Genomic DNA, 24,281 nt, shown 5'->3' with positions numbered 1-24,281 from the left:
TAATTACCATTTTCCAAGTTAAAACAGACACAGCCATTTGTATGGTCAGTGCATGGACCAAATTTATATTGTCTTAAATTTCTTGCTGAATTTCTTTTGTTGCTCATCGTTAATTTGAGGGTGTCAGATGTTGGAAGCAAACACAGACACCAGCTGAAGTGTTAGGATTAACCTGCCAGAGCCAGGGATGCTCTGAGGATACCCAGAGTATCAGCTTTATGCACATGGCCTCAATGGCCAAATCTGGAATTAGCTGAAGTTAATCTTCCTTCTCTAAGGCTGCTCAGGCTTTTCTCTTCCAAAGGCCAAGATCATCCCCACCAGAGTTACAAGGACTTTCTTACCTCATTTACCACAATTCAGAGTCAGCTCCTGGCCAAGCCCACATAAAGGGTTATCTGATGACATTCAGTGGCTTATCGTGGTAAAATCTCTTCTGATAAAAGAACTAGAATTTCCATTTTAGGTTTTGTGTTTTTAAGAAAAGCATGAGTGAATGTTTTTGAGGTTAATCAGGAGATATACAAGTGGTGAGATTACAGCTCATTTTCTTACAGTTAATTTTTTTTCCCCAAGGAAATGCAAACTCAGTTCGAAAGGAACCCTGCATAAACTTGATGAATTTCCTTGATGAGCAAACCACTTTCATTTCTCAGAAAACCGCAGGTTTTTCAAGGTTATAAAAAGCTCTTTGTGGAGAGCCTGGAAAGGCAGGCAGTTGGTTCTGAGCTGTCCCAGGTGCCCTGTGGGCAGAGGTTGGGTTCCAGCTGGCCCTGGGAGCTCCCGGCAGAGCTGAGGGATGGAGGATGCACAGCCCGGGGAGGGGCTGGGTGCTGCAGCTGCCAGCACAGCCCCAGGGCTGCTGTTGGGGCTCTGGAGCTGTGCCCACCTGCTCTGGGACTCCCCTGTGGCCACAAGGAGGTCTGGGCTGCCCTGGGGGCACCTTTGGGATCTCAGGTGCACATCCCATACCTCACCCCCAGGCTGGGCTCCCTCCCCAAATCCTGCCTTTTTACCTGGATAACTGCAACAACTCTTTGCTGTTGATGATTAAACAACTTAACCAGCATGTTTCACTTCGTCTAGGCCACCGAACAGAGCACAGGGTTTGCATTCTGGATGGGAATTGTGATGACAGAACAGCACTGCATGTCCCAGGGATCCTCTGCCACAACATTTTACCTCCAGGATTGTACAAATCCCCATAAGACATAATCACTTACCAAGGCACATTGTAACAACCAAGAAATGGGTTGTTTTTTATTGCCTGTACTCCAGTGAACCAAGGGCAGGGAAAGATGAGCCTCCAGTAAAGTCATCAAAATGCACAAGTAAATTTTGTACTTTGTCTCAATTAAATTCTAACTAAATCAGGCTTGGTTGTAATTAATCCTGTTGGTTACAAACAGGCACTGCTGTCATTGCTTTGGGATAAAATAGAGCTGCCTGGTAGTATTTAAGTTAAATTTACTGAGATAATTCTGGTTATTACCCAGGGCCTCTTCTGAGAGTCTGATTCTGCCCCAGGCCTGGGCTGAGTGAAGGCACCAGGGCAGTGAGGAGCTGTCACAGCCTGAGACTGGAGTGAATCATCCCAAAAAACCCCAAATTGTCAGGAACCAGGAGCACATTCAGCCACTGACAGAAACACTGGGAAATGCTGAAGGGGACCAGGCAGCTGGAAACAATTGCACATTGCTTTGCTCCCCTAACACTGCACTGAAAACCAGAATATGCCACTCCTCAATGTACAAATTAATGAATTTCTGTTTCCTGGCTGCTGTAGTTTACTCTGCTGAGCCAGCCCTAGGTCAGTGGGAGGTTCTGGGAGTGAGGACAATTAAAGTTTCCAATTAAAGTACCACACTCACCCCCTTGCCTGCTCCTTTCTACAAGTCCAGAGTGAAAAAGCACAAATAAAAAAATATAACAGCTTGGACAATCTCAGTAGTCATAAATTGGAGAGAACTATTATTTTTTAGTGTAGGAGAATGAAAACCAAGGGAAGAGGATAACCTTTTTTCTCTTCATGTAAAAAAGGGGTGAAAAGATAGAAATTTTAGGTTATAGTTAGAACTGTTCCACAAACCCATGGAGAAGAGGGGAGAAAGAAGTGAGATTCTGTGGCTCTGAAAAGTTTGATTTGCTAACATCCCCACGTATTGCACATACCAGGTGGCTGGTTTTAGAAAAAGCTATTTAATTCAAATGAACATGTAAAAAATTGTAAGTCCTGAAAAAGTCCAACTACTTTTCCTATTTGTCTCTGAAAAACTTTCCTTTAAAAATGAAGTCTATAAAATCCTGACACATTAACAGAAAGAATAAATAAAATATACTTCCTATCTTCCTTGCATCTTTTCATTATTAATTCTTGCCCTTGTACACCACCTCAGCTTTGTGTCAGAAATGTTTCAGTGCAGAAATATTTTTTCATTTTTGAGATTGCATCTACATTTGAGATTATTTGGTTAAAAGGAAAAACTAGCACTAAGTGGAAGTTAAATTTCACTTAAATCAAGTTATCTTTAAATCTATTAGAGATTCCCTTGAACCATTTATTTCGTACATAGAATTTATTCAGTGCAGTTTACATTTAATTTCTGATCAAAAGCTTTGTATTATGTATTATGTGTTTTACATCACTGGGATAATCAGATTCCAGAATTCACAGTAAAATTCTTTGCAATTCACAATTAGATTTGAAAATTGATTTTGTACTTGTTATGTGGACTTCTCTGCCCAGTCTTTCTTACTGAACACCTGAAAAATCAATGCATTTCCCATTTGCCTTCCTAAGGTACATTATTTTCCCTATTTTCTATGGTTATGCAGGTAATGCATTGATTTAAGAGAATAAAGGCTGCTGTAACAGGGGTGGCTGAGATGATGCCTTGATTTTCCTCCACACAAAAGGAGCCCCAAAGCATCTCCTGGTGAAATGTGGCCCTGAGCAGCTCCTGCTCCGCGAGATCATCTCTGCTGTGCATCAGCCCCAGCAGCTCTGCCTCTGCTGCTGGATTTGTCACACTTGCTGGGATTTGTTAGGCAAAATCATTCATGGGATAAACTCTGAGTGCTCTCTGATTTGATAATTTGACATGACTGTTGATCTTGTTTCATGCATTGTCTTCTTAGATTTGTCAGGCTGGAAAAATAGGAAAAAAGCCTGAGACAGCTTAAGAATTGACAAATGAACCAATCTGTGCCCTCTTTGCATGTGCATCTGCTTCATGCACTTAATGGGATTTTTTTTTCTATTTTTAATTTTTTTAACTTGACTCTGTCAAACAAATGCACAATTATGTCTCTGTACTCAGAAGTCTGGTTTGGTGTGGGTGGTTTGTTTTTGTTTTTTTTGTTTTCCCCAGTGGGTAATAGACAAAAGAAATTCACTGCTTTGTAGCAAATAAATTACCTTTCTGGTACCAGCATTTACTGTACAAATACATTTGTGTTTCACAGAGAGTAAAAGCACACAATAACTGATAGGCTATTTGATCCAGAACCAATAATAAACCCTAAAGAAATCACCAAAACAGTCACAAAACCTCACTCAACTGGAACTTCTCTTTACTCATTCAAACTTTTGCCCCAGCTTTCACCAAATGATTGGCCCAAAGGAAAGCTCTCGAGAAAGAAAGCTTTGTTTACAAGCAAGAAAACTGAGCTTAGCATGACACAAACTATGGGTGGGGTTTTGGGGTTGAGAAGTAAATTTTTTAAAGAAATGGGATGATTTACTTGTGAAATTGTGTAGCTCTGCTTCTACATAGTTTTTAAAACCTCAGCTCAAATAGGCCAAATAACGCTGTTAAATGCATAATTCATTGTGGTGAAATTTCTTATTTCTGTGATTTATTTCAGATTTGGCAGAGTTAACTCTGTATATCCAGCATAAGGTCACAACAGGACTGTGACACCGCCTTCAGCTCAGAGGTGCAGGGATGGAATCACCAAATCTTCTCTATGAAATGCAGCTGAACTGCTTGGCTCCCATAAGAGCCCTATCAATTCCCACTGGCACTATTTGCAGCAGAATTTGATGAAGTTAATTTTGTAATTGAAGCTGGTGCAGAAAGCCAGGGCAGCCCCTGCCTCCTGCAGGAGGGATGAATCCCCCAGCCCAGATTTGGGAGTGCTGGAAAATCACAACTGGGCACTGCAAACGCCATCAGCCACTGGGGCTGGGGGCTGAGTGAGGGGGGAAATAGAACTTCACAAGTCTGGGGTAAATAGTTCATTAATTTTAAAAAGGAGGAGCCAGGTGACTCGCCCAGGAAAGGAGGTTTGGAATGTTCCAGTTGAGTGCTGAGAATTCCTGGTGCAGTATTTTGCCTAGGAAATGATATTTGGAATATTCCAGCTCAGTGCTAGGAATTCCTGGTGCAGTATTTTGCCCTGATAGGGAACAGCAGCTCCACTCTCACCCTGTGCTCTCCCATGAACATCATGGTTTCACCCAGTCCCCGGGGCCTGCAGCTAATTCTGATCAGAAAATTGTTTTACTTGTGCTGCACTTAGGAGCTCTTATGTGAGAACAATAAATTAGAGGGCTGGCGTGGCCTCGGGCACGGATTTGAAACAAGTTTATGGGAACATAAAAGGAAGAAAGGAAAAGCTGCTCTTTATGATTATTTACAGCACCATTGGGAAGCTCCATTCCAGGGATTTCTGTCTGAAAAGCACCTTTCATGTTCTGCAGAATTATCTCCTGGCTTCTCAGCAGGTGAGGAGCTGAGAGTAAGAGCTCTGTAACAAAACTTACTCAGCTCTATTTGATAAAGAGCTGGTGAATCAGGCCAGACAGATCTGACAAACTCCTGCTCACTTGTCCAGTTTAAGGGGGAAAGTGTCTAATAGCTGAAACTTTTAGCTGCCAAGAGCTTTACTTGGGTGCCAGTTTATATAAAGTGAAGACTAAGTGCATTGAAACTGGAAAAGATGTGTTAATGCTGGCTCACCACCTGATTTGGCCAAGATCTGTCAAAGAGACCAACATGCCTGAAATTTAAGGGAGAAAACTGAATTAACTTTAGTAATAAACAAGATGATTTAGGGAAAGTCTTGAGTAACTCACTTGGTTATACTCCATATGTAAAAGTAGATAGGAGTCACCATGAAATTAGCTTAATTCAGAATATTTCAATTCTCAAACAATTCTTTTTTAAGAGGAATATTGTGCTATAATCTTTCAGGTCTTGGAAAATATAGGAGTGATCCCTATAAAAATTAATCATTCTGTTTCAGTAGCAACTATTTATTATATTTCTTGAATGAACGCCAAAGATTTATGGGAGTTATCAAAATTGCAAAGTTAACCCAGTTATTCAAATCAAAAGTGATCAAATTATTCAACCTAAAATAGAAACTTTTAAAAATTTAATATTTGGAGTCCAGGATGAGATTGCAAATGCACTGCCCTGCATTTTAATGGCATGTAAGTTTTAAATAAAGTCGATATTGTAAAACAGCCCAATATTTAATTCAATGCTAATTAAAGCCATAAACAGGTTATGTGTGGTGTGGTAGGAGATGAAGCACTTCTGGGAAATAAGGCCTTTAACAAGCTTGGAGTAGCAAGCTAGAGATGAGCTCATCAAGTTCATTATTAATTCATTTCTGAGAACACGGCTCTGCCCGTGTAAGAGCTGACAAACAGCACGAGCGTGAATCCTGCAAACCTGAGTGACACAGCAGGCAAAACTCAGCCCCAGCTCAGTGCCTGGCTCTGCCACAGAATAATCCAGCCCCACCACGGGGGTCCAGCTCTTCCTTCAGCAGTGTGGGGTTAAAGGCACAGGAAAATATTCCAGAGTGGAAAAAAAATTAATAAATAGTGAATCGGGGGTGAGAAACTCTAAAAAGAGCTGTTAAAATAAAAGTGATTGAGGAAAGGATAAAATTCCCCTCATAGGGAATGAGGAATGTTCTTCTGCATGCCAGAGTCCTTCACTTTTCAGCATGAGGGATCTCCCCTTCCATCAGCAGGGAAAATCCAGTTAAATTCTGCGCTGCAAACAGGAGTGAGAGATACCATGTAAAATATTTGCTCTATTTCCTCACATTATGGGGCTAGCAATTGGCTGGGAAGAGAGAGATTTGTGGAATCAGTATTTTAAGCACATTTTTCATCTATGAATCATGTTCCTCATTTTAAATTTCACCCAGGATCTCTGGGAGAAGGAATTCCAGGAAAGCCTGTAAGAGCTGCAGGGGTGCCCAGGGATGTCACAGAGGTAGCAGAGATATCCATCATTGGGGTGGGGAGTGAATCCCAATTGCTGAAAGGAAAATACTGCACAAAACACTTCAAGTAGAAGCTCACCCTTTGCCTTCTTCCCAGAAAATCAGGGAAAATGTTCTTGTAAATTCCAAAGTCAATGATGTTTAGGATGGTGTGGTATGGAAGGACACGCTGGCACCTTCCCAGCTGCTCCTGTGCTCCAAGGCCTCCTTGCAGCTTCCTGGGCTCCCCATGGAAAAATCAATGGATGTTGTAAAAGCAGCTCATTGAATGTGTGTCAAGACTTCCTGGCTTTCCTTGAGAACATTTTATGTATAATTTATAGATATGATCAATGGCACTTCAACAAACGAGAGCTACCCCAGCAGCTGAAATCAAGAAAGACCAACCAGGCAGACCTAAACCAGCAAAACATCCTCACTTCAACAAACCTGAACCACCCCACAGAACTGAGCAATGGAACATTAACAACCTTGAAAAAATATTTTTCAACAAACTTATACCCTGAAAGTATCCCACAGCTGATAAGTGAGGCTCACCCCCCTCCTCAGAGCAGGATGAACAGTTCTCCACAGTTCCACCCCAGCCAGGCTCACAGCCCAACATACCTGAAGAGCCATGTAAGCCACAGAATATAAATGTTAATTCAACAATGGTTTTCAGGCCTTAAAATTCCAAAGGAAAAACCCCACCCAGATCTGTCTTCCCAAGCTGGCAAACATTAAGAACAACTGTAAGTGAGAACATCTCAAAGTTTCAGTTATCTGTGCCAGGAAAGATTTCAGACTTCCCAGGATGTGACCTTGTCCCAGGTGTCCTTGTGCTTTCCACCTCAGCTGGGAATAAACAAATTTCTGAGGTAACAGGAGGAGGGAGGACATCTGACCCTGCCTTTTGGGATCTAAGGCCCTGTCCCACCTTCACCCCTGAATCACAAAGGAGAAGCCCGGAGCAATTTGGGCTGGAAGAGCTCCCAGGAGGTGCCTGTTCCCACAGCCACCCCCAGCAGGGCCAGCTTTAGTGTTGGATCAGGCTGTCCAGAGCCTTGTCCAGTCAGAAGTTTGGAATGTCCCCCCACCACATCCAAGGACATCTAAAACTCACTGCAACACCAAAAATGGAATTTTGCTTGCCTCTGCTCTGTGTTGGGACAGTGATGTGGTGAATAAAATTAGTTAATGCTGATTTTCTGTGTTGTTGGGGTTTGTTCTTGGCATTACAAGGGGAATATACATATGTATATATACATATATATGTATACACACACACCCCACCACCTGGGTGTTCTCTGTACGAGCTTTGGTGTGGGTGCACTGTTTAATGAACCAGAAACACTGATCCCACTGAGACTTCCAGCCTTCACCCACAAAACTGCACAAGGGTGATGAACCTTAAGCCCATCAACAAAAGAAAATTTCTAATTAACATAGATGACACCATCACAAATAACTTTTCTCTGCAGAACTAAGACATGTCGTGGCAGGAAATGTCGGCAAAGTGAGGCACAGAATGCAATGTATGTACTGAAATTAATGGAAAACTAATCCTGAGAACACCATGAGCCAGCATCCCATCAGGCTCCAGGAAGATATTCCTGTGTCAGATGAAATATTGAAGCAGCAGGATAAAGAACATCCCACAACAAAGGGGACACACAACTCACCTGTTCATCTCTTCAAGGCAGTCGGTTGCGAAGTAGAAGCTCTTTATTTTGGGGTGACATGCTTTGAAGGCACTGTAAAAAAGAGCACAAAGAATAAAAACCACCTTTTCTTTCAAACATCTTGTCTACAAATACACCAGACTGTCCTGCTCTATGATTCTTCAGGTTTCATAGGCATTTGTCATCTTCAGTCTGAATTTTGCTGCCTAAATTTATCAATGGATTCCTCCCAATCTGATTTCATCTACATTTGTGAGCCTCATACTTTGCAAAAATTTCAAAAGCACTTGAATGACTTAAAAATATAAATCCTTTTGATAACCACTGATGTTCTATGTCTAAAATCTCCTTGGGTTAATTTGAAAGTCATATTGAGTATATTCAAGTACATCTTAGTTGTATTCCAAAGATCAACTATAGGAATAAATGTTTGATCCCCCCCACCTCTTCTCATGTATTTGATGACAGTTTTATGTTCTACAAAAAGAAATGCAGAGGGCTGCCAAATTGAGCTAGAAATCACTGGAATTATAGATAATAATCAGATGGCATAGGTGATTATAGTGCACAAAAATGCTTTTTATTAATGCTTTTATGTGGTCCAATCCCTGAGATCTCCCTCAGCTGAGCAGTTGAAAACTGCAAAGAACAACAATCACAGTTTTTATAATTTTTTGTGAGGGTATAATGAAAAGGAGTTTTGCTATCAAGGAAACCAGAAGGTCCCAGCATTAAAGACTATTAATTTGATTAGCTGGCAAATGCTAAAAAAATGCCACACTATCATTCATAACATTTATGTTAAAATACTGACATTTATATGGTAATTACCAGATGTAAGAATTAGATTAGGAATCATTACACGTGGAATTATGAAGAACCTGTGATGCAATGTTTCCACTATTAATAGCTGAAATGCAAATGAGTGTTTTATTAATTACTATGACTTATTGCAGTTTTCAAAGACAAGATGAAAGCTGAAGAAGCTTCACCTAGGCACAGTGATTTTTTAATATATATAATTAATACAAATGCATCCAGCAATAGCTTTCCTAACAAAAGCCCTTCAGCAGAATTCTGTATTTCTGTGCAGTTTCCTTTTTCATGAGATTAGGGATATCAGGGGTGAGGTTATCTTTGCACAGAGAGCTATCATTAAATATTAAATCCCACAAAAGGAGGCTGTGGAGGTATTTAAGTGTTGTTTTGGGATCTGGACAGTGATAATTTCCACTGCAGAGCCTCACTGCCCTGGCTGCTGGTGCTTTGTAAATAAAAGCAGTGAGTGGCTGAAATCCCACACAGCGATCCCTGGTGCCCACTAGATGGCACAGGCTTGTTAATTATCTCTCTTTTGATCATTACATAAATGCACTTTTAAGTATGCTCTGATCCAATTTATGCTTTCTTTTAACTGATTGGTACGATATGGTTTTAGTGTCAAGAATTCTTATCATTCTTAGTCTTCTTTTTAATCCCTCTATTTCAACTGAGTACCAGCAACTCCCACTGGTTCTCTGGAAACAGCTGTGGGTGACAAAGGTGGGACAGTTTTGTGTGTCTGAATTAGAGCAGTACATGGCACATCTTTAATTACACAGAGATGAGCAAATACTGTACTTCCAACAGAAATTCCTTACACTACTACATTTTTGATGCTGAAAATAGAAAATCATGACTGAACAAACACTCCTGCATTGTTCTGCTGTTGGTCTGAACTCTCTGCAGCATCTGCACCTTGTCCTGCTCCCCTTGCCCAACCATCTCCAGTGGGATTGGCTCAGATTGGAGAGGATTAGGTGCTGGATCTAAAGATCTTAATCCCTTTGGCTAATCCTGAGACAATATCACATGATGGAGTTTCTGCTTGTAAATAGGATTATTTTCCTAGACAGGAAATTTAAACACATACAGGCTTTTAAATGCCAGTATTGAGGTTTCAGTGTTAATGGGTGGAAGTTATAGTGTGATAAACAGAGTGTAATTTGGCTCCTCTGTGCTCCTGTAATGTGATGAAATCTATGATTAGTGGATCATTTTCGAGTGGAAGGTGTCCCTGCCCACGGTAGGGATGGAATGGGATGATCTTTAAGATCCCTTCCAACCCACACAAGGCTGTGATCCTGTGATTATTAGAATATTTTACATTCTCACAGGACCCTGCCTCAGTTAAGGCACAGAGAGGTGAAATCAGGAGTGTGCAACAGGTCAGGCACGGTCTGCAGGCTCCTACCTCAGCTGTTACAGAACTTGTGAAGGTGTCATAAAGAGCAGAAAGAGCAGGGATTTTGTCAGGGTAAATCAGGCAAATGCTGCAGGTCTGGCTGCTTTTGCAGAGTTCCCACATGCCAGGTCCCTGCAAACAGCTCCAATTGGTTACTGTGTGAATGTTCCTTGAGATCTTTCTGTCTGATATTGTGATCCTTTCCTGAGACAGTGAACATAAAAGCTGCAATTGTGCATTGCACTGTTGCACATCTGCAGGCTGCAGACAAGAGATCTTTATTGCTATGAAATGGAGATCCCAGCTCTGTGCAAACTTGTGATTTAAATGTGCTGCAGTTCTGTGTCAGGACTGCAAAACACAACAATAAATCCATCTTCATCTCCCAGCAGTGTCACTGAAATTATTATTAGGGAAGTGTTTAGATACATTTCTAGCTTTAGGAACTGCAGTCTCCAGGGGAACAATTTGAGATGTATAAATATGAATAATTTAGAGGAATTGTATCTATATATTTACATTTGGCTTGGTTTGGAGGGCCCAGACTGGCTGCAATAATCAAGATGTGGCACAGTGAGTGCCAGTTTAAAGAATAATCCCTCTCCATCCATTGGCTGCACTCCAGTTCACACAGCCCAGAAATTTCTTCCCACTGGTGGCTCAAGGGGGCTTTGCTGTCTGCAGACTGTCAGATTCTTTTCAGAAATAATAAAATTATGAAACTGCAGCAACATTTAAGCTGTACCTTCCTGTCTGCCTGTACTACAATGACAATTTTAAAGAGCTCTGACTGCACTCTTCCAATATGAAGTGCCAACACTGTGACATATCCTTGATAAATTTAAGACCCAAATTTGCATTAACTAGGCAATGAAAATTTTCACTAGGTGGAAATTTCTGAAGGTTCAGGCAAGGCACCAGTTGATAAGGATTAATTACACCTGTGGCTCAATTAATCTTTATACTTGGGGATCAGCATCATCATGGGGCATTATAATTATCAGTATCTGTGAAAATAACACGATATTCATGTCATACCACAGCACACAAACTCAAATAACTATAATTTCTCCTACTCTGTGATCACTTTTAATCAGGAGGATGCAGGTGTTGCCTGAAAGCAGTGGGAAGGTTTTCAGTGGCAGTGCAGAGAGGCTCCTTTCACAGGGACAAGGTCACTGCATGTCCAGCTATAGCCTGGAGAGCTGGAGCAGCCTGAGATAATGCCAGGGCTCCTGAAATAATCAGGGTACCTTCATTAAATGCATTACTGAGGCACATCATCAAGCCATACCAAATAATACACTCAATTATCTATATTCTTGTGAAAGCTTTCTTGAGGCTATTCCATCACTGTGGGCCGTGGACATCAGGAGCAGAGCTCCCCCTCCAACAGAACAGTGGGAAAGAGAAACCCATTAATTATCCCAGTGAGTCTTCACATCCTTTAGTTTCAAAAGGGTTTGAACATTTCACATCAATAGCTCTGAAAATAGCAGAGATCTGAGGGGAAATGCAAACTGAGGTCCAAAATGTTCTTAGTTCTGCACTGGGGAGAGCTGAAGGAAAACTGACACTGTGGTTTTGGCTTTTCTCTGGAATCAGACAATGGAATGATGCTCACTCCTGGCCTTGCAGGGCAACCCAGAACAGGACAGGTAAGTGTTCTCCAGGTGTGCTCACAGGGGCTGTGGGTTGGCCCCCACTCCCACATGCTGAATATTCTGAATTTCACTGCACTCACTTCCAGGTAAAACAGTGGCTAAGGCAAGGTGCAGTTCTTGTGATGGGGGAAATACATAAATGGTAGTCCATGAAGGAAGAAATCAAACAGAAATTAAGCTCAGGAAAAAAGGGAATATACTATGAACATCTTCATTATACTTTTACCCCTGGACCTGCCCCTTTTTGAGAGGATTCAAAGCCTGGAGGTTCTCAGCTTTCAGTTGTGTGCAAAGTTTCAGTTAATCGGACTTTTCCCTGTGCACACACCCTACAGAAATCCTTCCCTAAGCTGAGTTCTGAGGGATTGTGTTCTCATGCTTTGAGGAAAGCTCTGGAAGCTATTTCTAGCTGTGCACAATGACCTTCTGTTTGATCTTGGTTAATTCACTGAAATCTGTTAAGTGCTTTAGATTCTAACAAAAGGGTATTATTTTTCCTGTATTTTTGTTCAATATCATTATTAATATCTACTCGTGGCTCTGAGGTATTTATAGTGCTCAGCTCATGTTTAATTTCTACAGTGATACCCTCAGCTGAAAGGAGAAATAGAAGTGTAAATTGCACTGTCTTGTACTTCTCTGACACAGTAATAATATTCCCAGACAAGAACAGGCAACTGAAGAGGTTTGATTTTCTGATGAGCAGCCTCTATTGTAATTCATACCTTCAATATTTCTATTGTACTGTGCTCACAGTTGTAGGACTTGTTTCCTCAGACCAAAACTGCAATAAATCATTGGGAAAACAGAGGAAAAACCCAGGATGCTTAGTTAAAAGTAGGAAAGCATACAGAAGACAAATCCAAATAATTCAGGAGATACCAGCAAAATGCTGCTCTCAAAGCATTGGAATTGTTCTGCTAAACCTGTTGATTGCAATCCCAACATTGTTTGGAGCAGTTTCCAATGAGTGTCTCTTATTAAATATTCCTTAATTGTGCAAAGATTATAATGTCTTTTTAGTGGAGTGGAATGTAACAATAGCAATATGCACATAAGCAATAATGCAGAGTTCATTTTGCATATGGAACCTAAATATTTTAGCAGCTGAGAGCAACACAATATTGGGTATGAAAAGCTTCCCCCATAAAAGAGAAAATTAAGATTATATTCACCATTCCCTGCTATGATATTTGTTATGCTATTTCCTATGGGAAAACACTGCCTTACTGAACCTGAAAAAGTTTTATCTCTTTACTAAAGTATTCATTGCTTTTTGATTTACTTATTTAGCTGAAGCTGTAACTGGACTATCTGGCAAGCTGGCTAAAGAATTATTCAATTCATTTTAATCCAGTAAATGGAATTTACATTACATTGCATCTTTTATAATAAAGAGAAATACTAAAGCTTAAGCGGATCTATGATGTTATATTTACAGTTTTCAAGGGTTTTTTTTCTCTGTAACTTCTTTCTTTGGATTTTGCAAGTGTTCAGTATAGCAAACTTCCAAGAACAATCATTTGTGAATATAATTGACACATTACTTACTGTTTTCGTCTGCATTCAATTGCTCTGTCTATCCTGAATTCAGGTAAACTAATGAATCCTTCTGCTTTTTCATCCTATTGAATGAGGAAAAATAAAATGTTGACAATGAATATAGAATTAAAGAAAAGAGAAAAGAGCAGCTGCAGTTTGGGGTTTACACAAAGAATAACTACCCAGTCAAAGAAGTACTGAATGTATTTTGCACAAACTGTTTTTCCTATGGAATGGATTCAATCCATCACACAATGTAAATAACCTCTGTGAGGTAACTAAACTGGCAATTTCTCAGAGGAGGCACAGCCATCCCAAACCCCCTTTTGCTGAAGATCACAGAAAATCTTTCAGCCCCAAACACGGCCCCTAAGCAGAGGAGAGCTCTGATTCTTCCCCATAAATCAGATTTTACAGCTGTTTGGTGGCTGTCTCTCCTGAAAGTCACAGCTGTCACACCCCGGCCCCTGAGGAGCTTCCTTGGTGAGGTCACCTCTGATTAAATGGGGAGGAAATAACCAGGAAATGCATCCTGTCACTTTCTGCTTCTTTTGAAGCAATTCAGGAGGAAAAGCAGAGAGACATTAAATTAGCACCAGGCAGGTTTTGAAAGGTGTCAGCAAGGGCACAGTGAGTTATGGCTTGGTTTGAGGCACAGCCTGAGAGCCAGGGGGACACAGCCAGTGCCAACCCCACAAAACCCCTTCATCACCCACAGCCCGAACCCCTCTTGGGCTACAAAACCCACAAAAACTGAGGGCAATTTTGCTGCTGAACACCTCCTCTGGAAGGGGATGGGAGAGGGGGAGTGAAAGCTCAGTAACCAAAGCAGGCTGCAGAGTTCAGCCCAAGCACTGGGGCTGCTGCTCACAAAGGGAAGAGCATCATTGAACCATTTTGGGCTTCTCCCCTCTCTTATTTCCCTACATTTATGCAGATTGCACCAGCATAGGCCCATTGGTTTTCAGGAAAATTTCACCAAGAACAGCATTTTGCACATGAGAAACTGCAAACTCCAGACTAATTCAGCAAAAAGCAAGAGGAACATCGATATAAAAATAACTTCTAGATAAAGAGATTTACAAATTCAGATTTTCACATCTGCTTCACAGAATGCTTAATTAACACAAATGGTTGCACTTTACACATCCCCCCTCACAAGTGAAACTGGGGAGAGCTGAGTGTGAACACTGTGTTAGTCCAAATAAATCTGTGGAAAAGGATTAACTACAGATATACTTATTTCTTAAAGACTGCTATGAACATCTGCTATTTTATTAAGCTTGAACATGGACCTGGAGACTTTAATAAAGAATTTCAGTTGAAATATTTCCAGCCAGACCTGGCAATTAATGTGGCAGATCACCTGAGCACGCAGTGAAAGTAGACTTTAAAAGAATTATAAAACTTAAGGTTTCATTTTGACTTTGTCCAAGCATGGCCCGTACTTACATTCTGGTTTGTGTACCAGTACAAGGAGGAATCCTTCAGGATGAACCAGTACTTTTTCCATTTCTGGGTGAAATACCCCTTGGCGTCCTTTTTCTTCCAGAGCCAGCCCTCGCAGTCGCCGTGGCCCAGGTCCTTGCAGGAGATTCGCCTGCGGCTCACGCTGGACAGGGACCCCCCTGGGACAGACACAGGGAATGTTCCAGTTCCAATGGAATGAAAATGTTCATTCTTCAGTGAACATATGAGTTCAAACATTCCCCTCCCAGGCTCACAATGAACAATTTCCAAATTCAGCAGTGCCCTGAGATTTTGGTTTCCCCATGACCACAATGAAAACTGCCTGGTTTATGCAATTCTTTATTTAATCTCCAGAGGGTTAATTTCTCTAAGGGCTGCATTTTTTTCTGATTAAGATGGACAGCACCATTCCAGAGTAAAAATGAATTCATTTAGCCTCAGTCAGGAACTCAGAGTGTGACACAATCTGTACACAGATGCAAACATTGGTTTTTTTCCATCTATCTTCCCTTTAGCAGCATAAGCTTTGCCAAATTATGAGAAATTTTAAACCCAATTTTTATAAACAATAAAAAAGAAAGATTGTTCACTTCCATAATAATGCAAACGCTTACATGATTTTTATCCTGAAGTGAACAACAATATGTTAACTTTACAGCATCCTGTTAAAGGCACAGCACCAGGAACAGGGTTGATTTTCTTTTTCTTGGTGTTATTTCAATGAATCCTAATTGAAAGGCTGAGATTGCCTTGTAAATATTAATAAAATTATGTTTTTTAATAATTATGGTATAATTTATTTTCCTGAAAAAAACTCTGTGGGAAATTCCCTTAACATATCAGACTTTTTTTCTGTGAAAAATCAAGTTTATGATGCTACAAGAATTTGTCCTACAGCTGTGAAACAGGCTAGAAATTTAGAGAATATAAAACACCATCCTTTGCTCTGCAGTGTTCCACCGGCAAATTCTCATCAATTTGCTCATAGTTGCTCTTTGCCTTCTTCCTAAGGAAGAGGAAATTTTTCCACCCATCCAAGCTATATTATACCCATAAAACATTTCTTTTGGTTTTTAAATTTGGTATTTTCCTTTATTGCTTACTATCAAATTTAGAAATATTGAATCAAGTTGAACTTTTGTTACAGATCACTTTTTTATTCTCAGAGAAGGAGCCTCATTTTCTGGTTTCAGAATGTTAACTGAAAGAAGTTACCTTTTGACCATTTCCTGCTTTTTACCCTGAGGGAAGCGTAATGGAATGACTGTAAGGAAAAAAATAAATAAATTATGAAACACCAGTGCAAGTAACAGCAGTAACATGTAAGAGCTTTCATTCACTCCCCTCTCCAGGGTTATCACAGCATCAGTGATCACAGGATCTCCCTGCTGTCATTTTCCTCTTACAACTTTCCTCAACATCATGAAGAAAACAACACTCTGCTCAATCTGCATATTAAAACAGCTTTAAAAATATTAATTACAATTGCAATGAAAGCATCAAGGATTCTTTGCATGAAAGCTGTGCAGAGGTTTGAAAACTAAAGATATAAACTCCCACGAAGGAGCTGATGAACTGACTGGTATTTGAAGTTTGCTGCATCAAGGAAATAATTATAAAAATATGCATTCAAAAAGAAATATTCACCACAAACATTATATACAAAATCCTGTGCTTAATGACGTGTCTAAGTCACACTTCCCACCACAGAAAGAAGTTTTTTGGGTTGGTGGTTGACAGAATAAGTCCCAGGAGAAAAAAAATTAAACATTGCTTTAGTTTTGTGGCAATATTAGAAAATTGCTACAGATGCTGGGGGAAAAACCCCTAAAATCAGGTCTTTATTTAAGCCTAAACCCAGGGACAGTACTCAAAAACTGGTAAGGATTTGCCTCCAATTAACAAACACTTAAAACCCCTAGAAAATAATCCGGTGCAAACAAGACTGCAGCTGCAGAGGGACAAAGGTTTATTTTAAATGAAAGCAGCAGAGGGAGGAGTGGGTTTGGACATGCCCAGCCCTGTCTGTAACCCTGATTTAGCACTTCACAAGGGAAGGTTTTGTGGGGACTGCAGGGATCAGCAGCTCCCTGTGCTCCCCTGACCTCAGCCTGCTCTCCCAGCCAGCCCCAGGACAGGAATGTCCCAGAAAATGTGACAATTGTGCCAGGGATGCTCAGTGAGGGATGGGCAGCATCCCCTAACTCAGCACCAGGAATGTCCCAGAAAATGTGACAATTGCGCCAGGGATGCTCAGTGAGGGAGGGCAGCATCCCCTCACTCAGCACATCTCCCTCAATTCACTTCATCTCTGCAAACGTGTCCCTTCATTCCGAGAAGGCAAAGATGAATGCTCTGTGCTGGAGGAAATGTGGCAAAATCCAGAAAATGAAACCAAAATTCTCTGAGAGAAGGTATGAAATGTGCAGAGCAGCTCTGGGGGGTTTGGGGATGGGCTGCAAATCCCAGCAGCAATATTGATCTGCCCTGCTGGGTCAGCTGGAGTTCTGGGGCTGGAACAACCTGCTCAATGTTCCCCTGTACAGGGAAATGCATCGGGGCAAAGCAGTGTGTTCCTGAAAAAGACATCACCAAATTTCCCCCAAATTTAGACTAGAGAAATGTAGGGATGGAATAAAACCCTACAATGAAATGTGGGTGAATTTAAAGAACTGCAAGACAAATGAAATGTATGGAGGGGATACTCACCAGACACTGGTGTTCATCACTTAATATTAAACTTTTAAAAATAATGAAAGAAACAGCCCAACAAATCAAGGGAGAGCTGAAAATACCTTTCTGAAATAAAACATATCTTCCTTCTAAAACACTTAGCTAATTATTCTTCCTGGATGGACAACACCATTCCAAAGTAAAAATGAATTTATTTAACCTCAGTCAGAAACTCAGAGTGTGACACAATCTGTACACAGATGCAAACACTACTTTTTGCCATCTGTCTTCCCTTTAGCAGCAGAAACTCTGTCAAATTATGGGAAATTTTAAACCCAGTGTTTATAAACAATAGAAAAGAAAGATTGTTCACTTCCATAACAGTGCACATGCTTACAGGATGAAATGAAAGAAACAGCACAACAAATCAAGGGAGAGCTCAAAATATCTTTCTGAAATAAAAAATATCTTTCTTCTAAAATGCTCAGCTGATTACTTTTCCTGTTTTGTTTATGCACACATAGAATGTATTCAAACCAAGGAAACTAGAGAAAGTGAAATGTTTGCAATACCTTGGGAATCGGTAGTTAATTAGCACTGCTAAGGTAAAAATTCAAACTCCACACTCTGAGAGATAAAAGAACCACTGTAATATAATTAACTTGGTGGCAAACACGGTAAGGAAACAGAACTCACAACTCCAAATGACTCAGAGTTGCTATGGGAGACAGACAGAGGATGGAGGACTCACTGGGGCTGTCAGTGTTTCAATTCTTATCTCAAAACCACACCACGAGGCCACAGCCTGAGAGTGCCCACCCTGCCATCCAAAGCCAGCCCAGTGCAAAAATGAAATTTTAAAAAGTGCTAGGATTGAATGGATGCTCCTGAAGGTAAATTAAGGAGTTCCCAGTGTAATCAGGGGATAGGAGAAGTGCTGGCACCGAAACACTAAACAAAAAGCAAAACTGGCTGTGTGTAACTCCACTGGCTTCAACCTAAGGAGTTTTTAGGGGAAACTGTTTAGAACTGAGTCATCACAGCCACAGAAAGGTTTGGGAGGGACCTTTGAGCTCATCCCACCCCCTCTGCCATGGCAGGGACACCTTCCCCTGTCCCAGGGTGCTCCGAACTCTGTCCAACCCAATCAGTGTAAAAAGTGCCAAGTCAGAATGAAGAACTGACATTCTACAAATGAAGGTTCTGTTGTTTTTCCTTTCTATGAAATAATTACAAAAGCTAAATAATAAAAAAGGCTTTTTTTACAGCTATTTTCCATTGAAAATGGAGCACCTCAGAGTTGGTACCATAAAAAATACTTGAAAATCTTAATCCCCAATCTCCTTATCATAGTATTGGTACTATTTAAATATTCTAAGAGTTTTAAAAGTTTTCTTTATCTTCAGGGTAAGCCTCCCTCCAGAGGTGCCTTCCAGCCCAATGTGGTGTGCGATTCTCCTCCCCAAACCATCACATATTGGAACACACACCAAGGTTCCCAAACTTAACTGAATTCCTAAGTTCCTAACCTTAACTAAAAGCATTGCAAGCACACTGACCTGCTGTGGTTGCAGCAGCCAGTTTCCTCAACATGGAAATTATTCCTAGATTTTTGTTTTCAGCTCTTCCATTACATGGCAAATGTCAAGGTCTGGGATATCTAAGGTGTCTTTTAAAAATATGGCAATGAATCGAACAGTTGAGGAGTTTTTTGCTTGTTTCAAGCACATTTATAAATCCTCACCTTCCTCATGGATGTGTTTCCTGGATGGTCAATGGCAGAACTTGCATATCTAGGACAAACAGGAGAAAGATGTCAAATAACCACAGGGAAAAAAACCCAAACTGATTACATAGTGATTACAGACACTCTGTGAATCTCTAAATATAACCACAGCATCCTGCAGCACCAAGTTCTGTAAGACTTTGCTACAGGATGCCACAGATACCAAGAATTGACACTTTAAAATGCAATAGTACCATCTCTGATATATGTGATTTCTGTAAAGACTGGAGATAAGGCAGGGCACCAGCACCAGAGGCCTTTCCTTGTCCTGTGCAAACAGAATTGGCCACGATGGAAATAGGACACTGAATCAGGGTCAGATTTGTAATTTTTATCCATTTTCAGAACTTGGACTAATACACACATGCAGCATTTTGGATTTATCTGCCTGGTCACAGGAATGCATTTTTAACCACCTCATCTGGATCCATGATTTACATTTAGGTTACTAGAACTTCCATCTCTTATATAATATATTCCTGCTACAACAAGGAAATTCTCACTGCAGATTAATTATTGAGTATTTTGTAGTGAGGGTTGAAATCCCTGGCTCAGCTCTGTGCTCTGGGCTGTTGATGCTTCGAGCAACTCAGGTGCACCTGTAAATCTCTGCAGCACAGGTGCATCTGAACATGCAATACTGACAGCAAAATGTCAAGACTGAAAGTCATTTTTAAAATGTTTATCTCTTCTTATCTCTCCAGCATTAACCACAACTACAAAAAGTAATTTCCAAAGCACACTGCCATGACCGTGATGAAAATAATCTTTAAGGATTATTTACAAAGACAAAATGTGTTGTGAGAAAGAACTTGAGCAGTGTTTACACATAAAAAATAAAGAAAAATTCAGCAAAATGTTCATCCAAGCAGCAGCTGTGCCTTGTGTGGGTGATGCAGCTTTTCTGCCTCTCTCCCCTTGTGTGGTTCTGTTCACAGGGGAACCTCCCACTGTCCCAGGTTGCTCCCAGCCCTGTCCAGCCTGGCCTTGGGCACTGCCAGGGATCCAGGGGCAGCCACAGCTGCTGTGGGCACCCTGTGCCAGGGTCTACCCTCCATCAGAGGAAGAATTTCTGTATATCCAACCGAAATTTCCCCTCTTTCGCTCATGGAAGATAGTGATATTTCACCCAAATATGTCAATCTATCTACACAGTTTGTCTCCTGGTTGCCAAAGTTTAACTCTAGGGGATAAATATCTGAAAATTGGTTTTTATTTCATTTTAAGCTATTTAAATAACTTTTAAATAAGGTTATTAGGAAGGTGATATAATTCTGCCTCTTGAAATATTTTTCAACATATTGAAAAGACATAATACGGTCATGTTTTGGGCCTGAAATCTGAAATGTGTGGGAGAAGGATTCGTCAACAAAAGAATAGAAAAGCATGGCCTTTTGCTGTGAAAGTTTGCCAAAATTTCATCAAGTCATATGTCCCTGGAAAGTATTTCTTGGCAGGTGCCCTGTCCTGTCCACCAGGGATGTTCCATCTGGATTGAAATGTCCCTGCCAAGCTGGGCCTGTGCAACCTGCTGGGGAAAACCAGGAGCCCTTTGCTATGGGGAAAACAAAATTGCTCAGGAGAAAAACAAACTCCTCTGCACCAAAATGGGGTGTGGAGGAGGAAATGAAATGGTGAGTGAGACACGTGGCTGCTTTGGGGAGAGTGTGGGGTCTGTCTCTGATACACAAAGTCAGGCAGGAAGGAGCCCAGGGAGGGCACAGCCAGGCTGAAAATGAGAGAAACAGGTGGGAGAGAAGAACAGGACAGCAGAACCTTTAAAGAGGATGGGAGGCTAAATAAAAACAGTCAGATTTACAGAAAACAGCAGGTTTTGAACACTCAGGTGTAAGAGGTGAAGGCAAAGTGTGACATGAAGTTTTAATTCAAAAGAGAGCAAGAATAACTCACTCTCCCCCCAGGTAACCCTGCGCAGGAGGGAGGCTGTGAAGTGGAACAAAATATTAATATTAAAATATTAATATGTTTAATCTCCTATAAAGGCAAACCTCCACTCTTAGCTGAGGTGATGAAGTGCTGGCACTGGAGAGGCAGGACTGGCTGTTGTCAGACGAGGTGGAATTTCATCTGTATTTAACTTTAATCTCTGCTCATTGTGTTAATAATGCCATTTTAACCATGCACAGCACACCAGGGAAACAGCAGCCAATGGGCACCACCACAGCTGCCTTTCAACTACATTGTGATAATTAAAACACACATAAAGAGGTAAAAATGCTGTCTGCCCTGAAAATCAAGTGTGAGGTGGTCAGCAGCTGATAGTGTCACACCTCAGATTTTAGCTGTAATTCAGGGATGTTTATAGCACTGAAGGAATCATCAGCAGCTGTAAATCCTTTAGATTGGTCAAAGCACTCTAAATATAATTAATTATTCCGCTTCTTAAATGGGTTTAGGCCATATACAGGATGAAAAAACATAAAAAGAATAATTATCATAGATTACAACGAAACTTAATTAGAATATATGGTGATACAAAATAGCTGCTGCTTCAAACATTCCTTTAACTGTGACTTTTGCATGCAACATGAATATGAAAATACTTGATCAGATACACAGCAAAGAAATGAAAGAAAAAAATCACTGTTTTCTTCATTAGAATAAATTGATTCAAGTCAGACCTAAAGACCAAACTGAAGACCCTATTCTTAATATCTGTGTACCCCAAACCACAAATATAAACAGTGATTTTGTACAGGCTGAATTAGAGGTTGAAAGATGTTCATGGAAACATTCTGCCTGTTGGTTATGAAAATTGTGTTAGACACACATTACATTTTTCATCCTCAGAGTGAGTCTGAAATACTGAATTTCAAAAGTAAAAAAGTAGATTGGGCAACATAACGGTAGAATTTTTCCCCTCTACAAATATTTTATAAACTTTTATCTGAAGAATTTTTTAAACCTTTGTAATTTCTATTTACATTTGATGTTGGCAAATGAACATTTGCTAAATGATATCAGCACTGATATTTCTAAACCCTGAAAATCTATTCTTTAAATACTCCAACAAAGTCTCTAAAAGTAAAGAATGCAGTTTAATCCACAAATATAACTGTGGATTAAATAAATACAGAATAACAGAAGTAATTACCTTTCAGTATCTCCGCTGACTGTATCCCCTGCTCTCTGTAGAAGAAAAATAAAGAGCATTAAGCACAAGGACCAGACTTCCTTGGTGCTCTGAACGCAGTGAAAAAATGACAGAGGTAAACCACAGTCATTCTGCAACTCTAAAGCAAAGGAAATGGAACATTTATTTCAATTTCCAACTAAGAGTTATTTTAAAATGAAGATCATGCTTAAAACAACTTGCATTTGCACTCACAAATGAATTTCAGATGCTCTCTGAGTGTGACCAAAGCTCTTTAAAATAAGAGAGTTAAAATTTGTTTGAATGTTTGCAAAAGTGTTAATATTTGAAGGGGAGTTTGAATGCAAAGAGCAAATATTGCAATGTAAAATACAGAATTTCAGAAGGACAAACTTTCTTTGACATCACTCTTACATAGCTTTAAATAACTTGATTTACCACACTGGTTATTCCTATGAGGTTTGGAAATGAACCTGTCTTTGTGGAATATGCAGCAGCTGATTTGGGGTTAAAAATAAAATTTTCAAACAGTTCAAGTAACTTTAAAACAAGTTTTATGATGGAGGATTTTTGCCTCAGCTAAATATTGAAATTCACAAAAAATGAAATTCACAAAAAACAAAATTACAAAAAACCATCCCCCAGATAGGTTGCAAAATTCACATGTATTTGTTTATAAATACAGAAGTCTACCAAATCTTTGACTTTCTGGATAAGCAAATAGGAAAGTGATCATTTTAGCAAATGCAGAGTTTGTGGTTTGGTGCCACTGCTTGGTGCCTGCAGCAGATGTTTGCTCACAGATAATGCTGAGCCTCAGATGAGCTCAGAGCACAGGAAGTTTGCTGGGTGCATTTTTGCAGCGGGGTTTCTAAGGCAGCTTCAGAAAACACATTCACATTTTGCCACCTCCTCCTGCTCCAAGGAGCCCCCTTGGCCCTGGGAGCCCAGCACAGAACCAGTTATCAGCTTTTAGTGCTTCAGCTGGAATATTCCAGCAAATGGGAGCTGCAAAGATCATCCCACTCAAATAATGGGCCTTATCTGATGAAAAATAATGAAAAGTGCCCTTACACTAAAAGCAGGAGTTCTCTGACACTCCTTGTGGAAACCAGGGAAAGGCAGAGCTCCCCACTGAGTGACTGAGTACAAAAACCCAGCAGCCTTTCCTGAGAGGCAGAAATGCCTCAATTCTCCTCTGAGCACGCTGAAATGTAGCCTGGAGAACTTAAAGATATTGAAAATACCCTGTAGAAATACTCACATTTTCTCAAAGCAGACTGGAAGGATTAACAGCACACAGATAAAGCAAAATAGCTCTTTGAGAGATGTTGTTTTGGTGCTGAAAATGCTCTGCCAAACACAAATGAAGCAGTCTGAGCATCCCTGGAAATACTGGGGACAGCCCAGGAAAATATTGTGTGGCCAAGCGAGCAGAAGAACTTTGACAGCAGCACTCCCCGTGCTGCTGTTACAAAAATAGAATTTATTCCTACCAGAAGGCTCAAAGCTTTCCTCCTCTTATCCCTCTGACTTCCAGGGTTTCTAATTTTAGCAGCTAAAAATGGGACTACTAATTCAGTCAGTGCTTCCCATTCTATTCCTTAATTTCCTTTTTTGAAAATGCTCCCAAATTAAAAGCAAAGTGTTTCCAAACCAGGGTTTATTCCCTGCCCCAAATGGGTCCCATCCCACACTCTGTTCCCCGGCACAGCTGAAATAAGCCTCCCTCACCTGCTCTGGCTGCTCTTCCCATCCCCTGAATTACAACTTCTCACTGCTACAAGAACTCAGATTTTTATTTCCTCCCAAGAAAATGCACAAAATCCACTTCTGTCCCACGTGATCCCCTTGGATTGTGGCTCCAGATTCCGTCTGATCAGATGGATTTCATGAG

The 24,281-nt window shown here is 40.5% G+C and overlaps 1 protein-coding gene across 2 annotated transcripts in view; it reads right to left on the bottom strand.

Annotated features, from left to right (window-relative positions):
- Positions 1-24,281, bottom strand: part of LOC128945699 (connector enhancer of kinase suppressor of ras 2-like) — a 164,802-nt gene that overhangs the window by 7,340 nt on the left and 133,181 nt on the right. The window contains exons 14-19 of one of the 2 annotated variants that reach the window (XM_054289512.1): positions 22,385-22,419; positions 19,228-19,276; positions 16,026-16,074; positions 14,793-14,968; positions 13,350-13,423; positions 7,911-7,982 (exon numbers count right to left, since the gene is read on the bottom strand). In XM_054289512.1, the coding sequence (XP_054145487.1) occupies positions 7,911-7,982; positions 13,350-13,423; positions 14,793-14,968; positions 16,026-16,074; positions 19,228-19,276; positions 22,385-22,419 (455 nt within the window). Of the gene's footprint in view, positions 1-7,910; positions 7,983-13,349; positions 13,424-14,792; positions 14,969-16,012; positions 16,075-19,227; positions 19,277-22,384; positions 22,420-24,281 lie in introns of both variants that reach the window. The other variant, XM_054289513.1, reaches the window with a different exon arrangement.

The sequence above is a fragment of the Melozone crissalis genome, unplaced genomic scaffold, assembly GCF_028551555.1.
Source record: "Melozone crissalis strain CALT ecotype California unplaced genomic scaffold, PUWL_Pcris_2 ptg000068l_1, whole genome shotgun sequence".
Classification (NCBI taxonomy): domain Eukaryota; kingdom Metazoa; phylum Chordata; class Aves; order Passeriformes; family Passerellidae; genus Melozone; species Melozone crissalis.
Note: the sequence above shows the minus strand (reverse complement) of the source record. Positions and strands in the feature narration are given on the sequence as shown.